Source organism: Netta rufina, assembly GCF_964035555.1.
Source record: "Netta rufina genome assembly, chromosome: 24".
In the NCBI taxonomy this organism is placed as follows: Eukaryota; Metazoa; Chordata; class Aves; order Anseriformes; family Anatidae; genus Netta; species Netta rufina.
Genome location: NC_140148.1, coordinates 4,110,106 through 4,127,194, shown reverse-complemented (window position 1 = coordinate 4,127,194; position 17,089 = coordinate 4,110,106). Strand labels below are relative to the sequence as shown.

General features: G+C 43.1%; 2 protein-coding genes across 2 annotated transcripts in view; one reads left to right on the top strand and one right to left on the bottom strand.

Moving 5' to 3' along the window:
• Window positions 1-8,241, top strand: part of LOC311218456 (T cell receptor alpha chain MC.7.G5-like) — a gene marked incomplete at its 5' end in the record, with an annotated part of 170,174 nt that extends 161,933 nt beyond the window's left edge. The window contains 4 exons of the mRNA XM_084301139.1: window positions 5,334-5,603; window positions 6,049-6,096; window positions 7,292-7,398; window positions 7,831-8,241. Coding sequence (XP_084157265.1) covers window positions 5,334-5,603; window positions 6,049-6,096; window positions 7,292-7,398; window positions 7,831-7,836 — 431 coding nt within the window. The 3' untranslated portion in view covers window positions 7,837-8,241. The remainder of the gene's footprint in view (window positions 1-5,333; window positions 5,604-6,048; window positions 6,097-7,291; window positions 7,399-7,830) is intronic.
• A 4,406-nt stretch (window positions 8,242-12,647) lies between these two features.
• On the bottom strand, window positions 12,648-15,884 carry DAD1 (defender against cell death 1). Its single transcript, XM_084301062.1, has 3 exons — window positions 15,600-15,884; window positions 13,409-13,559; window positions 12,648-12,848 (listed from the first exon to the last, which is right to left on the bottom strand). The coding sequence occupies exons 1-2, from the start codon at window positions 15,847-15,849 to the stop codon at window positions 13,429-13,431; spliced, it is 381 nt and encodes a 126-aa protein (XP_084157188.1). The 5' UTR covers window positions 15,850-15,884; the 3' UTR covers window positions 12,648-12,848; window positions 13,409-13,428.
• Between the last annotated feature and the right edge of the window lie 1,205 nt (window positions 15,885-17,089).

The following is a 17,089-nucleotide window of genomic DNA, read 5'->3' as shown; positions in this document are numbered from 1 at the left end:
CTTCTGGTTCTGCCAGGTACATTCATCCTGATTTTTTGCCTAATTTGCAAACTAGTTGTTGTTACACATTAAAATCTGGGAAATGGCAGCTCTCAAATTTATGGTAGCCAGAGGTTTCACCCTAACTGGTTGAAGTTGTTCCAAGGCGGCTGTCCAAGAATTATTCTTTGTGCTTACAATGATCTTCATTCAATTGCATTCCTATAATAAGCTAAGACAAAGACCAGTTTTGGTGTTCTGTCAAGTCACATGCATTTCTTCTGTTCTAAGGGTAAATCCATTTAAATTCCATTGGCTTCAAGCAAAGTCATGGATTATGTGTCTGGTGTACAAGCGTTGAAATACAAGAATGGCTATAATACTTAGAAAATACCTACTTATTGTGACTATCACCATTTTATCTGGTCTTTACTTGTAGCAGAATCCCATCAAGAAACAATATACTCATAACATTTTTAAACATTAGTGTTGGAATGGGAACTGAGCTGTCTTTTAGCTGGTTACTGTGATATAAAGATATGGTGTTATCCACACATTCTGTAAGTGTACATGACTGGGACTTGAATCCAGATTTATCAAGTTGTAACAGCTACAAGTCCATACTTAATCCTTACTTCTGCTATTACTTATCTTACTAAGTGAGGGTGTATGAATCCTGATCTGGTAAGATTTAGAAGGCTCAGATACTTTTGCAACTCGCTGTGAGGTTCTAAGATCTGGATAGGATCTCAGTGTGCTGTTAATTCCAGGGAGAAGATAACTATAAGTACAGTCAAAGGCTTTCTTGTAAAGTTTTCCTAGATAAATAAAAGATAATTCCTGTGAATTATGGGGGTGAAGAAGGATACAAGCTGACATTAGGAAAGGAGCCTTGTTGATGATCAAACCAAGTGGGTAACAAACAGTGAAATGTTAAGGAGAAACATTGGACTGACAGGAGATGGTCCTAATTACATGGCACACTGAACAGGGATTTTAGGTGATATTACTGATGGAAAAAAAGCATATTATTCTACTATTGTCCCACAAAGTGCAATACACAATTCTAACCAATGAATGAGTGATTTTTCACTTTATCCCTCTGTTCCTGATTATTTTGTTTTAGATTTCCGTGGTACTTTTAGACTGACTTAAATCAATGTGCTTAGCTACTGCTCCCTCAAATTATTCTCTGCTCTAGAATGGCTGTATGATCTGATTGGCAGTATGAGTTGGGAAAATCTGTCTACATTTTTGTAGTGATTGGCATCAGTGTGCCAATCAGGGATATGTGAAACTGGCGTTTGGAGCTGGCACCCAACTTCTTGTTATCCCAAGTAAGTTTCAGCTTTCTGTATGATATTAACACTGGGATTGGTAATTACTTTTAGGGTAGGTGGACTAGGGATTACATGGAAGCACGTTCCCAAATTATTTTAGACTTCCCCTGATGAAAATCAGTTGGAATAGAGGTGCTGCCTTGGAATCCAAGGATTGCTTGAGTATGGTGTGGCTGTGAACTGCTGCAGTAAAGACCAGCTAGAGAAGACTGTCATATTTTCTATGGTTTTCTGTTGCTAAAGATTTTACACAGGCTTAGTAGTCACAGCATAGTGCAGTCATGCATAGAGAGCTGCAACACATTTTACATGCTGCCAAATGCTGCAAAAGAAGTTTAACACATTTACAGACTTTCTGGCTACTAATTTCAGACTTGATTTGTGCATCTTTAAAATAATAATTATATGGTGTCTGGGGGTTATTCTGATTAGTGGCCTAAAAATTGGATTTTCTAACTCAGCCTATGTCAATATTTGTTAGTTTTAAAATGCAAAAGTGAAGTCCCTTCCATATTCATATAAACTGATACTGCAGTGTGAAGTCAGTTATTAGAAAAGGGACTGAACTTCTTGTGATGCTTTGTAAGTCTTCGTCCTTTTCTCAGTAACATTTCAAAATGCTTTAGAAACCTGAGAATACATAATGAAGTTTCATCTAACTTTGTGCGTCATCTTCTAGTAGAAAGTTTTCCCACATATTTTGGATGAGGAGCCATTGAAATATGCACCTGGTAGGCAAGAATTTATTGCAAAGGGTTAATATTGAGTGGAAAACTGAAAGATACAGTATGTTTGTCTTTAGAAGAGGGACTAGATTACAAGTCAGCTCAGGTGAGTAACATCTGGAGGACAGGCTATAAAGATGGAAGCAGTGACTACCAGTTTGTGTTTCTAAATAGATCTATTATGGAAAGATATTATGGAGTCGTTTTGGAGGATGAACATAGACTCTAGATGAGGAGGAAAGGGACTAGAGAAGGCTGAAAGAAAATTAAACTAGGATTATTTCTCAGCATGTTAGGCAAAACAGAGTAGGAACCTGGGAATACTGCAGATGAGAGAATCATCAATTTCTTAGGCTAGTGTCATCAGCATATCATTGATCTTAACTTTGGAGTCTTGTAAGACAGTTTGAAGGTTTATGCAGTAAATATGAAAAGGAAAATGTTAGCTTGACAGGGCTAACATTGTTACACAGACACCGGTCTACATGTTTTCCTTAGATTGAAGGGAAAAATTCAGACACCCCTGGTTTCATGTTGAAATCATAGTTTCACATTGCATCAGGAGTAAATTTCCCAGGTGACTTAGACTATGTTATTTTAATGATTTGAACTCAGTGTCTGGGATATCAGAGCTAGGAGAGTAATTTTTGGAAACGGCACAAAGCTATCTATCTGTGATCCCAAGTAAGTTATCTGATTAAAAGTGAATTAAATAGAGTGATTAAATACAGTGATTAGGGAAGGTTATTATTTAGGTGTGAAATACACATCTATATGTGAGGCATCCACAAATATAAGACTGAAAATTCTTCTGACTCTCTGGTAACAACATAAAAAATTATCTTCTACCTGTGTTTAGGCAGGGATTTTCGGCTGATACTTTTTTCTTACTTACTAAACATTTTTTTTTTCCTGATACTACATGTATTGTTATTCTATAATTCAATAATGTACTTGTTTGGAGTTGACATTTGATTTTTCTTCCAGAAACTACATCTCTAGAATATAAAATTGAAAACAGTTTCCAACAGTTAAAATTCGTGCTGGCTTTGAAAGAAAAGGCATGAAAAGTATATGGTGAAAAAGACAGAGGCTCTCAGGAAGTTAATGAAAGCCTCTTCAAGTCTTCATGTTTTCAAAGACAATTATTACACAGATGGGCTAAGCCATTGCATTCACTTGTGAGCTTTAAATGATCAAAGACTCTCTGTCAAACTAATTCCAGTCTGGTCAGCAATTGAGAGAGTCTTCAAGGGAATGGGTAATTAGATAATTCTCTATACACAATAGTGTGTTAAACCAGTTCATGATTTCTAATGCATCCTGTTTGAAAAAAGAGGCACAGGTCTTCGTCTGATTGGAACAGGCTTCTACTGCTCTCTCCCTGAAATCTCCCGATTTCTGGAGTTGGCTATCTGAGTAGACTGGGCGGGAATAGTACTCCTGATAGCTCCTGTTCTTCCACACAGAAGATATCCTTCAGTAAGAATGAAATTAGGCAGGGTGGACAGCTCAGAATATCATTATTTACTTCTCAATATTTTCTGCAAATAAAGGTAATAGACATCAATGCAACGTTTCCAACATATCCACCAATGCATTAAGACAATGACATGAAACATATCACAGTGCTGCGGTTATAATAGCTTATATTTACCAAGACTACTATCTGCAGACTTTCATAATGGTGAGCAAATATGCAAAGGAATGTATTGGGAAAAAGCCTCCAGTTACGGAACAAAGTGAGCAACCTCTCTGAGCAAGAATGAGAAATGAGCATTTTTCAAAGTTGGTGCTGAAGCTGCCAGCAGAAACAGATGTGCTTTTCATAATCTGCTCAAGATAAAAGCATAACACAGATAGTGAGAAAAAAAAAAGCACTAATTTGGAGAGTGGTGCATAAGTAGCTCTTCAGAAAGCAGAGCACTCACTATGAGAGAGAAGAACATCTATCAGTTCCTCTTTTCTTTTGTATCCCTGTACTCCATGGTAATGATATATCATGCTTCATCTGTATTATTATTATTATTATTATTATTATTATTATTATTATTATTATTATTATTATTATTATTTTATTATTTTAAACAGGAGTCTCCCATACAGCTTATTATCTGACTCTATCACTGAAATTTATTTTCAAAAGAATAACTGTATTGCATGGGGATTATTGGGGCAGGTGAGTTGAGCTGGGGAAGTCAGAGTATACACTAGACCATATTCTGCACTGCTGGGAAAGAGACAGTCTCACTGGGTTTTTCAAAGCCTGGACAAAGCCCATACAGATGAACTGCAATTCAGGAGAAGACTCAGAGAAAAATACCACTGGGCTTTGTGGATAAGGTTTTTCTGAGGTGGTATTAATAAAGTACAGACATTTTTTTAAGGTGCTGCCAGCTGGCAGTTGAACAGATCAGAACAGTTTCTCTCAGTGGTGGAACAAGAGCCTGTGCTTGGATAAGATTTTGAGGTGGTTTCTAAAAGCCAAGATTTTAGTCTAGATTTCCCCAAAGGGAAGAAATTAAAACTTCTTCATCTGGGACTAATCTATCTTTGCTATTTCTACAATACTTAACAGTGTGGTGTGAGAGCAGGGACTAAGCAAATGTTAATCTAAACTCTGAACCTTATCCAGTAACCCTTTCTCAGTTTACAGATGTGGTATGAAGCTCAGGTTCAAACTTGTGGTCATAGAGTCCAACAGAAAATGCATTCAGAGGGCTACTGAGAGACCCATATTTACATGTTGGCTACAGTATCTCTTTAATGATGTTTTACTTGTTCATCACTAGAGTACAGCAATACTATTAACATTTTATTATTATGATTACTCTTCCCCAGACACATAACTTCTCATAGCAGTGAAGCAAGAAGAGAGAGAGTGCTCTCTGCCTGTTCCCAGAACACATCCCCCAGTGCAGTCAGGCCAAGATCCTAAAGGAATCCCAGGCTGCAGAGTAGAGTTGAACAAGCTGTTACAGAGAGGAATGCCTAGGTTAGATATCAACATCTAGGCTGTGGGTGGCCACATGAGTATCATTTGAGATGCTCTAAAGATCCTGTCTGACTCCCTATCTGTGGCTCTAAGACAGCATAAGTCTCATGTAGCTCCTGCATTACCTACTATGGATGCCTTCATTTTCTAAAGATGTCCTAGCGCAAGGTCCTTATGATCAATCTCCCAGTGGAATCATGTAGTGACCTCCATACTTATGTGTCTGTACATCAAGATTCAAGGAACTATGACTGTGTAATCTCACCTAATGTCTCTTCTATTCTCCACTTTCAGAGGTTGTTCCATCTCCTTCGGTCTACAGGCTGACCGCTAAAGATGATAAGGATTTGGAAATGTGCCTAATCACAGATTATGCCCCTAAAAACCTTAAGGTTAAATCAAACTCAGATTATAGAGAGACTGAAGCTGTTGTGGAGGTGGCAACATCCGAGAATAAACAGGAAGCAAGCTACCTGACAACCTACTGGGCCAAGAAAGATAAAATGGAGTGTGGTGCAGAGGATGACAGCGCTGGAAAATTAGAAGGAAAGGATCCTGAAAGCGGTAATGTCACTGTTGGATGTGCATTCAGGGTTAGAGGCAATCTGGTCTCTGTCTCTCCAGTATGAACAGGACTTGTTCACATCTCCCAACCCTGCAAGCAGTACTGAACTATGCTCCCATGCTCTAGAAGAATCTTGTCTTGTTGCATCTGTTTTCTTTTGCCTTCTTGATAGAAACAAGATTAAAGCTCAGTATGCTGGTACAGTCACAACAGAGAGATTTCAAAATCATGCCATGGGGGATATAAAGCTTGAAATTCTTTTGTCTGGTGGGACACTAAACTTTAGATCATATTAAATGCTAACCCTGAAAATAGCAGACATTAATATTTATTGGATGGTTTAAAGGCTAGAAACTATAATTCAGTTCTTCTAAGTAGAGACATCTTAATGAACTTCTGAAGTCAATTCCTGTTATTAATTTAATATATTGTTACTATTTGCAGGTGCCAGCACTGTCTGTGTAACAGGGATGTCACCACACTTCAAGACAGGTATGAACACAGCATTTTAGGAGTAAAATTTAATTAAAGGAACTGTCTTCCTCCTCCCTCCCCCCCCCCCCCTTTTTTTTTTTCAATGTTCCCCGTTTTCAGAATTCCTGTTGGAGCAAAAATCATACACTGGGAATTTTTTAAAGGGCTACACAGGATTTAAATACAAAGGCTGGAAGTCATTGGGTTGATGTAGACTTCCAGATCTGAATCGGTAATTTAAAGTGACCTCTGTAGCTGGTACCTACATGGTCTTGCAAGGTGTTGCCAAACAGACACTGCTCACCCTATAATGGTTTAAGGCACAGATACATCAGCTTCACTGAAAGTCTGCTGCATTTCAGATTTCAAAAGAGCTGTTTGTAGTTTTGGGTGTGCAAACACCTAATGAGCCAAAAGATAAGCAAGTGGTTTCTGCAGTATGTGTGCACTGAGCAGGCTCTGCTACAGCTTGTGGCTATGGGAGTACGCTACGCTGCACTGGAGCCCAAGCAATTGCTGTTTGTGCTAGTTCAAAGGACCTGAGCCTGCCTCTGCTCTGCTCTAGCCTTGTTTGCAGAATAGCTGTACTTTTGCAAATATGCAGCCTTGCTGAAAGAGAGGGAGAGGAAAAACAAAACGAGAGGAAAAAAAAATAATAAAAAAACACCGAAAAACAGTTAGCCAAATGTTTCCAAAACACTACTTCAGAAAAATACTCATCAGTAAACTTGGCTGATTTGACAAGTTGTTTCAGAGAGGTTTTCAAATGACTTTTTGATAACAGCTCGTTGCTTTTCCAATATAGAACAATATTTTTTTCTGATGAAAATGACTTTGTAACTATGAATAACAGAACATTCTGATAGACTCTTTTTTCTATGGATAAAATTTAACTTGTTTTCCTACTGCCCTCAGAAAATTGGGAGAGAGAAAGGAGGGACTCTTCCTGCATCTGTGGTTCATAATACGCTGTTATTTAAAAACAACTAGATGGTTAGCAGTCTTCCTTACTGGAGAACTAATGTTTGCTGAATGAAAGCCTGGCCCTTGAAACAGTCTGTCAGTTAAGTAGTCCTGCTCACTGTCTCATTAGGTATCCTATAAGCTAACACAATCATGCAAAGTAGAACAGCTTCATTAAGAAGTATTTACATGTCTGTCTGGAAGTCAGGATATCCCAGTGCTCTTGTGACTCTCATTCCTGGTTTTACAGATGAAAACCTGAACATGCTATCTCTCACACAGCTGGGCTTGAAAATAATTTTAATGAAAGGAGTAATTTTTAATGTGGTGATGACAATCCTTATGTGGAAGAAAAAAGTGAGTATGCAAGGGAAGTGGTAAGACTTCTGACAGAAAATACCTGTATCAGTTCATTAGCTATGAATGTTCCCTCTGTATTTTACACACTCTGTTCATACACCTTTTATCTATCACCAGTAAAATCCCTCCAATTCTTTGCAACTCATTACTTGGACCTATCATTGTTTTCTCCACTACATGAATCTATTTACCCTTCCTTATCCACACACAAATTTAACTTTAGTCTTCTTTCTAGACATCTCTCTCTCCTATTCCTACAACCTTTTCTTCCCTTGTCTGCACTCATCCATCAGATTCATCACCTGGCCATTCTCCAGCAGTGAAAGTTTGATGGTCATTGACTTTAAGACCTAATATGTTGCTTCAGGTCTACAATTATGTAGTTGTGACTGTACCCCAAATTTAGTATACCTTTATTTTTTGTTACAGGAATGAAAGTAACCAGTGAAGACCTAAGTACCAAAAAATCTGCTGAGAATCTTTACAGGAGCATCGGGTGCAAGAGGGAACACAGGCCAGGCGTTCCTCTTGCAAGAGATATCACATCGTGTTTTCTGTACATCAAACCAGTCATTATAGTCTAAATTGCTTTATTTGCATTTTTAAAAAGCTACGCAGAGATATGCTTACAATTTTCAGCATTGTGCTCTCTCACAGATCTGATTCATTTAGCATGACGATGACTTTTTTTTTTTTTTTGGCTGAAGAGCAGATTGCTTCCCAGAGTATTCATTTGCAACTGAAATGGCAAAAGGAGTCTTAGTCAGGGTGCTATGCACCATTTCTTTTCTGACTTTTGCTGTCCGAGCAAGGTGTTCCTCCCTCTAACCCCACCCCATCCCCCCCTAAAAGAAAAAAAAAATGCTGCTAGGTCTCCCAGAAGTCCTTAAATCAGTAAAATTCTTGCTTCTCTATCACAGAATAATGTTTTTTGCCATTTTTTTAAAGCCTACCTGGCCTTTGGATGCTATTAAATAATCATTATCAATAATAAGAAACTTGTTTGTCTTTTGTATCTCTTGTTGGAGGAATTTGTTTTGCCCTTCAGATGAGTTTTAGGATGAGAGATGGCTTTTGGGGTGAAGGAGGGAAGGGGTGCCAGGAAGAGCAGAACACAGCTTAGCCCCCAGGGACTGCTTGCAATAATGGGCTTGATCCACTCCGGAGGAGCATCTACAACCTCCCTTTTCAGGACATCCACTTCCCTGCTGTGTTGGGGGAGAATATCATGGCTGGCTTAGAGGTGTGTGTGGGGGAACAGAAGCGTGCACATCCCCTCCAAACCTAGGCACTGTGCTATGTGAAGACAATGGTGAAATACAGCTTTCCAACAGTGAGAGGACTAGGAAGTGGACCAGGTTCCTGAAGGCAGTTGTCTACTCCTACGGGAAGCACAGCAGTCTGTAATATCCTGCCCCTAAATGTCCTCTGTTCTCAATTTTCATGGTAGAACAAGGTATCTGCTTTGCATTAATGACATTACTGACATTGGTCTGAGTCTCCAAATTCGGGCTCTCAAAGTCAAGACTGGAAAGCAAATGTTCTCCCTTTGTGACAACAGTCTCTCCATATTCTAAAGCAGCAAAGATTCCTCTGGAGAAAGAGACAAGAAAGGTGCTTGGAAGGAAACATAACCTCCCTGCAAATCTTGAGCTTTGCTTGTACCTCACACTAAGCCCAAACTAAGTGGCAGGGAAAAGCCTTGCTATGCTGGGTGGCATGATTCTCTCTCAGAATATTTCTCACCTCAGTGGATTCACAGCCATTACAAGGACCTCTGATTTTGGGAAGGTTCATACTTAAATGCATTTAGTCAAAAGTCCTGGTGCTTCGTATGTTAAGGGCCTCTCTGTGCAGATGGTGTTAGCACTTCTGCCGTGGTATCTGAATCCACAGTTCCGAGCAGCAGCAAAACAAAGTCTCCCTGAGCTCCTGCTGTGGTGCTGCCACCTGACCACTTTGCAGACGGCCTGTTGCTGGGTGACCGTTACTGACTTCTCCTGTCCAGGAACTACTTCCAATATTGCAGGTCTAAAACTGTGATTATCTTATAGAAGAGATGTTCAGGGACTCATTTGTTTGACTCCTTCACAGAACAGTCATTCTCATTTTTAACCAGCTGTAAAAAGCCTCCAGCTATTTAAATCCCAGCCATGCCTTTAACATTGCATTTTGCTTATGATGAAAGCTGCTGCATCACAGAGAAACAGCACTTAATGAAGCTGCCTAAACCATTTTTGAATTACAAAGCAAGACCAGTACCATGTTCACACATTTCCAATTGACTAACCTCATTCTGAAAACCTTTAGGGATGTGGAAAATAAATTCTTCACACTCCTTTACCTTTAACATCACTTTTAAAAATATTAATATCTGTCTCAAATCTTTTGTATTGCATTTCAAACCCTTTCCTAGCTGTAAGGTGAGGGGATGAGCATATAGCTAAAGCTGTGTTTTGACTGAAGTGACCCTTAACATGTGATCTTCAAAGCATTGAATTTGTAGGTCTCATTCAAAGATGCTCTCTGAGATTAGGGTTTTGATCCTCTCCCACCACTGATGCTTACACCCTCTCCCCCGTGTGGTTTCTTGTTTATTTCAAGAAAGAAAAACCACAGTGCAAAGCAAAGGCAGGAAATAACACGGTAAGTAACAGGATGTGGAAGAGGGGGTCTCATGGCCCATTCGGGGCAGGAAAGGACACACCACTAGTTCCATGACGCCAGTGCTGAGATCTGGGTCACCTTTTGATACTCCCCTACGCCTTACCGCAGAAACCTCTTCCTCTGTAAAGTAGAGTGCAAAACAGGGGTTGGGTGTGTGGGGGGCAATGCTGGTGTGGCACGTGGCAGGGAGGAGAAGCATGTGAAATAGGACAGCAGACGTTAGACCACAAACCAAAGTAGAATGAGGTTAAGACACCCTCCCTTCCTGCCTCCTCACTGTAACCTTATCTTGGGTGTGTGGGGGGAGTTCTGGGTACAACAGGAAAGACTGAGCTATGCAGAGCACAGGAAGGGGAGAAAATAAATAATTGGGGGGAAACTGGGGGGGGGAGGGGGGAGGGAAGGCAGCAGCAGGGAAAGATCTTACAAGCATATAAGATTTCAGAATGTGCTGATATGATACATCTCTGCACCCTCTTATACAGGCAGTGACTCAATGCAGGAAAATCCTTCCACTTCTGACCCAAAAGACAAAGGCAGAACATGGCAGAGCCCAGAATCTTCTCATATTGGCAGAGAAGATGGTGCCATGGTCCACCTACGCCCTCCTCTGTGCCAGCTGCTGCCCCCTACTATCTACTGATGGGTAGGACGTGAATTTGTATCTTTTCTTGGGATCTTGTTGGAGAAAACACCCTGCCCTGTGCTTCTCATCCCTCACTAAACATAGCCCTGTATAAGAAGCAACTTTCTTTCTTGCCCTTTTCTACATAGTCCACAAGGACCTCTGGTATCATCTTTCTAAGGAGCAGAGTTTGAAGACATACAGACTTGTTGAGGCTCATTCAGGCATGGAAGTACCTCTAATAAAACTTGAAATCTTGGGCTAGTTTATGGTAACTAGAGGCACTGAAAACCACTAAAACTCAGAGAAAAAAAAAAAAAAAAAAAAAAAAAAAAAAAAGAAACCCCACAGAACAAGGTTTCTCTCTTTACACCACCATGTACTGGCCACAGGAGGGCCCCAGCCTCAAGCTCTCCCTGAAGCCAAAGCATGGGTAGACCACTGCAGAGACCCCACAGGGAGGCACTCGTGGCTTGCGAACAGCAGCAGCTGCTCCAGTATGTTCCCTGCGCACGTTCCTCCTTCTGTGAACTCGTTGGCTCTGTCTGCCACAGGCCTGTTTCAGAAAGGGCTCTTCTTACAGGAAAAAGCCCAGTGGCTCATTTACAATTCCCACATGCTTTCGAGTCTTCTGTGATCCCCATCACCCTAACATCAGAACATAGTTGGTATCATCACCATAAATAAGCCCAGCCTAATGCCTGGGGGGCTGTGGGTCAGAGCTGGCATGAATTGTTCCCACCACAGACCCAGACAACACCCTTCAAGACAGTAAAGACCCTGCTTCTTCATACCTGACTACTCAGGACTATTTGGACACCCGTACGTCACACTTCTACTGTTTTAATGGCTGCAGCACAGCTGGAAATGCTAGATGGAAAAAGGTGGTAAACAGGTGCCATAATCCAGTGCTGAGATGTTGAAGCTATTGAACCCCATGTTTTAACTCCTGGATGCCAGCAGTCAAGCATTCCTTTGTAACATCATCTTGTATGTGTTTTTGCTACTGTTTCAGCTGCTGACCAGACAAGACAAGCATGAGGCAGGATCAGTAAAATGACAGAGCCTCAAGCTTGAAGGTAACCCGGGTTAATTCTTCATCCAACAATCAGGAAGGAATAGCTGGAGCTAACATCCTATCCTGTGCCTATAATTTGATCATCACAGGGATCTAATTTCCATCACAACTAAAAAGCAATTGGCTTCAACCAGATGCTAGCTGAGGCTTGAGAAGGCAATGCTCGAGGGCTAGGGCCATTGAGATTAAACATTTCACAGTACCTCAAAAGAGAAACGAATTTCAAGATTCAGTCTGAGGAAAACCTTCTCCATTGAGCCAGGACAGCTCAAGTGCAGCTCTGTCCCAGACACTGACATAGCCTAGCAGCCCCTTCCAACATCCTTGGGTTTATCAGCAATTCAGGTTGCAGAAAAACTAACTTTGTCTTAGGATGGTTGTATTACTACCAAGCCATAGTGAGCCTGTAAGCCCAGTTGGTGCATCCAGCTGTGCCCCATGTGATGCTGAGGGATATTGGAGGGCCCACGGGAATCACAGAATGGCCTGGGTTGAAAAGGACCTTAAAGATCATCTAGTTTAAACCCCCCTGCACTGGGCAGGGTTGCCAAAATGGATACAGGTGGGGATGGCTGAATGACACCCCCAGCTTCCTTCCGTTCATCTCTAACCACAGTCTAAACAAAGTTTTCTGCAGCTTTGAAGCCTGGGGTTGTGTTGGCAACATACTTTCCATAAGATAAAGGGCAGATGACATCTGTGTTTCCATGACAACTTGCTTCCAGTTTCCCCCAGAAACCGGGGCATAAAATAAAAGCCTAGGGGGTAGAGATGGAGAAATGGAGAGAGAGAGAAGGAGGGAAAAACAGGAAGCCATGACTGAGGGAACTTGGGCATAGGAAGAAACTCTGTATTTGTCTTCAGCAAGGAAAAGTGTGCAGTACTATGAAGGGCTTTATTGAAATAAACAATTACAGCAAACGAAATGAGGCAGTAGACCCTTCCATAGGACAGTCTGTAGCAAAAACTTTACTCTCTGCTTCCCCTTCCTCACCATGGAAGCAGTTACAAGTCTGATGGGGAACAACACTTCCCTATGACAGGTTTTAACATCAGAACCCCAGAGGAATTCGAGACCTGTAAAGAGAGAAAGACAACATGAAGAATGCATCTGCAAAGGGACAGAAAATGCACCACACGCTCCAAACAGCTTGTGGCCTCTTTGCAACTATAACAATAGAACATGCTGTGCACTTTCTAGCATCAAACTCTCCCTATTCTTAACTTTTTTCTCAGATCTGCTGAGAAACTTCAGACTCGGACAACAGCCATACTATGGCCTCCAAACAGGACAACCATCAGGGACAGATACCAGAAGTCCCAGCCCGCAGAGACCCTCCTTCAAGAAATAAAGGCGTATTTCTCTTATAAAAGAGAAAGATGGGTAGATTTCTGTGGCACACCTAGCTAAGCTGCCTTTTAAATGTGGAAAGACAAAAAATAAATTCACAAAATCAAAAGGCACTAAATTCTTGCTCTATAGCACTGTAGAGAAAAATGGCTTAACTGTTCCTGTCCTGGAAAAAGCCAGGAGGTAGACTTCTGGTTTCACTATCTTTCTATTTTTTCCCCTACTCTACAAAAATAGAGAAATCGTGTGCTGGTGTTGCCCCTTCTGTGGCCCCACAGATCAGTACCTTACAGTCTCTTCAAGAGTTCAGCCAACAAAATTAATAACGACAAGGTGCAGGATAGTGTTGGCAAAGAGAAAATCAGCGAATGCCCGCTCTGGTGAAATGCCTTGGAACTCGCCTTTGTTCTGCGGGTTTATCTGGATCCGGAGGCAAACTGTAGAGAGAAAATGAGAGATCAGAGGTCACAAAGAGAAGCCATGGTGGGAAGTATAGCCTTGTTGGGGCAGTCCACAGGTTGCTGTTCCACTAGCGTACAAGAAAAGTCGACTCTATCTTTCTTATGAGACAAGATCACTGCCAGGGGATTTGCATAGGCTGATGTGCAGTCAGCACTACACAGCACTACAGGGGGTGTCCAAATGAGACCTGAGTGGAACAGACTTATAACAGGATGGGACAGGCACAAAAATGGGGAAAGCAACACTCTACTGGGTACACTGGGCAGGGCTGCAGGGAAGAAATGTGCTTTTTAGGGTGCATTATCAGAGAGCAACATCTTTAAGCAGTCATTGCTAGGTTTTGGTTCACCATAGGATGGCTGCTACAGAAAAATATCAGTACAAGAAAGCAACCCTGCAGAAAGGGACTTGGGGATTCTAGTGGACAAAAACCTCACCATGAGCCAGCAGTGCTGCAGCCCAAGAGGCCAACTGCATCCTGGGCTGCATCAGAGGAGTGGCCAACAGGTCGAGGGAGGTTACTGTCCCCTTCTACTCTGCTCTCACAAGGCTCCACTTAGAATCCTGAATTTAGGTTTGGGGCCCCGAAAATGAGAAGGATGTGGATCTGTTAGAGCAGGCCCAGAGGAGGGCCATAAGGATGATCAGAGGATTGGAGCACCTCTCCTATGATTAAAGGCTGAGAGAGCTGGAGATGTTCAGCTTGCAGAAGAGAAGGCTCTGGGAAGATCTCACTGTAGCTTTTCAGTACTTAAAGGGGGTTTATATAAAAATTATGAACAACTTTTTGCTTATATGGATAGGACAAGGAGGGAATAGTTTTAAACAAAAAGAGGAGAAATTTAGATAAGGATGAAATTCTTCACTCAGAATTCACTCAGGGTGGTGAGGCACTGGAACAGGTTGCCCAGAGATGTTGCGGATGTCCCATCCCTGGAGGTGTTCAAGGTCAGACTGGAAGAGGTCCTGGACAACCTCATCTAGTGGGTGACATCCCTGTCCATGGCAGGGGGGAGTGAAACTAGATGATCATAAAGGTCCCTTCCAACCCACTCCATCCTATGATTCTGTGATACAAGATGGTAAAAGGGATGATTCCCTGATCAACACGGAGAATGAGGGACACCCTGTGGCTGGTGAGGAGCTGGGCCTTGTGGTGCCCATGGGCAGATCCGTGCAGGCTCATCATCTGCTGAAGAGCATCCTCCTGTGACGCACAGCATCAGGCCTGGCCCGCTGGGAGAGGTCACAGCTGAGGGTGCTCTCAAGATGCAGCAGCTGCAGGGGGACAAGCCTGGAGGTTGCCAAGAGCAGAGCTGTGTGCTTTAACATCAACAGGGTGCACCCATGGCTGCTAAGCAGTATGGAGCTCTGCAGTTTTCAGATAGCTCAGAACATTTTATGTTGCTATAGCAACTTCCTGGTTGCCAGAAAGAATTGATAGAAAAATACCGAGTATCAGGACTCAACAGCTGCCAGAAAAGGCTCAGGGGCTGCTGCAGAGGCTCCCTGGGCTGCCGGGGTTCATCTGGGGATCTCTAAGGGGCTACTACAGTCAGTAAAAGAGATTTGTCCGTTTCTAAGAGAACTCCGAGCTCCAGGGGGCTTGGCACATTGTTTGTGGCTCTCAGGTTGCTGAGGGACCTTAAAACATCACCATGGTGAGTGAGCAGAATCACAGAAATATAGAGGTTGGAAAGGACCTCAAGAGATCATCGGGTCCAACCCCCCTGCCAAAGCAGGTTCCCTTGAGCAGGCTGCCCAGGTAGGCATCCAGATGGGACTTGAGTATCTCCAAAGAAGAAGGTTCCACAACCTCCCTGTCAGCCTGTCCCAGCGCTCCATCACCCTCACCATGAAGAAGTTCTTTCGCGTATCGGTGCAAAACTTCCCGTGCTCCACTTTGTGGCCATTGCCCCTTGCCCTGCCCCCACAAACCACCACTGCCAAGGGGACGCCCTGGCTGCCAGGGGAAACCGCGCAGGGGCCGAGGCGAGCGCAGGGGCCGCACTGACCGCCGAGAATGAAGCTGCCGACGGCGGAGATGAAGCCGCTGAGGAAGGAGTTGAAGGGGAAGGTGCCGACGCCGAGGCAGTAGCCGAACTGCAGCGCGCCGGTGAGCAGCACGTAGAGCAGGTAGGCGTCCAGCACCTTGAGGCGACTCGGCGTGCCGCTGCCGTACTCGGCCAGGAAGCGCCGCACCACCGAGCCCACCGAGCCCGCGGACCCCGCGCCGCCCGCGCCCGACCCCGCCGCGCCCGACATGCTGAGGTGTGAGCGAGCTGAGCTGGCCGGAAACAGCGCCGGGAAACACTTCCGGGACACAGCTGAGAAGCGCAGGCGTGTGGCCTCCCTGCAAGCCTAGTTCTGCCCAGGGAAGGGCGGAACCGAGGTGTCAGCAGACAGTGTACGCATGCGCACCAGTCCACACAGTAGGTCGGGCTGGGGGGGGGGGGGGGGGGGGGAGTGGTTCTCAGCTGGCGCATGCGCTGAAATCTTATTGAGCCCAATGCCCTGGCGGTTTCCAGGCGCCAATGAGAGCCGACGGATATTTTAAATAATAATACTAACAATAATAACAATAATAACAATAATAACAATAAAGACAAGCCCTTGGGGAACATACCCGGGGCAGCAAGCACATGAGCCATATGGGAGCAAGTGCCCAAAGACTCAGGCTGCCGGAGCCATGCCTTGGTGTAGCTGAAGTGACACAAACACACTTGGCAGAAGGCAGGGGCTTCCTGCGTGCCCCTCTGCTGCTGCGGCAGCCCCTTAGTATCAGCTGTCAGAGCACCCCTGCTTGGGTGTGACAGGGAAGCTGGAATGAGTAAAATAGCAGAAAGACTTGGCAGGAAACTTCTCTTTCTGGCCTCTTGAAAAGTTGCTTTCTTTTTTTTTTTATTTTTTTTTTATTTTATTTTTTTTTTCTCCCTTCTCAAAACTAAAAGAAGCTGTCTTGTTTTGCTCTCATTTGTCTCATTTTTGTTCTCTCCATCATTGTGGTTCCTTCTCTTTTTCCAGGGGGAAGAAAAATGTAATCTAAAGAAGCCCAACCCCGAGACCTAGACGTTTAATCACAACTGTTAAAAGCTAAATTAACTAAACTAAACTACTAAACTAAACCCTTGCAAGGTCAGCAATACAGAGCAGAAGTTTCTTTACCAGTCCAACCTTAAATTACCATGTTACAGCCTATTCATCCTCCTTTCTCCCAAGAATCCCCCTTTCCTCGTCATGAATTCCTTTGATAAGAAGACTGCCCGTTTCCTTATTTCAAGTGCCCCAACACAAAGCCCATCAAAGAAATGAAGAAATGATAGAAGTGAGCAGGAAGACCAGCAGCAGATATCTCCAGCACCTATGCAGTCTGTGCCACCTCACAACCAAAAACACAAGCTATGATACCGCTCCTGCCCTATCGACTCCTCAGCCACAAGTGACTTCACAAGCACCGGCTCAAGCCATGTGCATATGTTTTGGTTTAGGTATTGATTTGACTTAT

Coding starts and splice junctions, on each gene's coding strand:
- DAD1 (XM_084301062.1), bottom strand. CDS start 15,849: ATGTCGGGCGCGGCGGGGTCGGGCGCGGGCGGCGCGGGGTCCGCGGGC. Junction 13,560..15,599: donor CGGCAGCTTCATTCTCGGCG/GTCAGTGCGGCC, acceptor TTCTCTCTACAG/TTTGCCTCCGGATCCAGATA.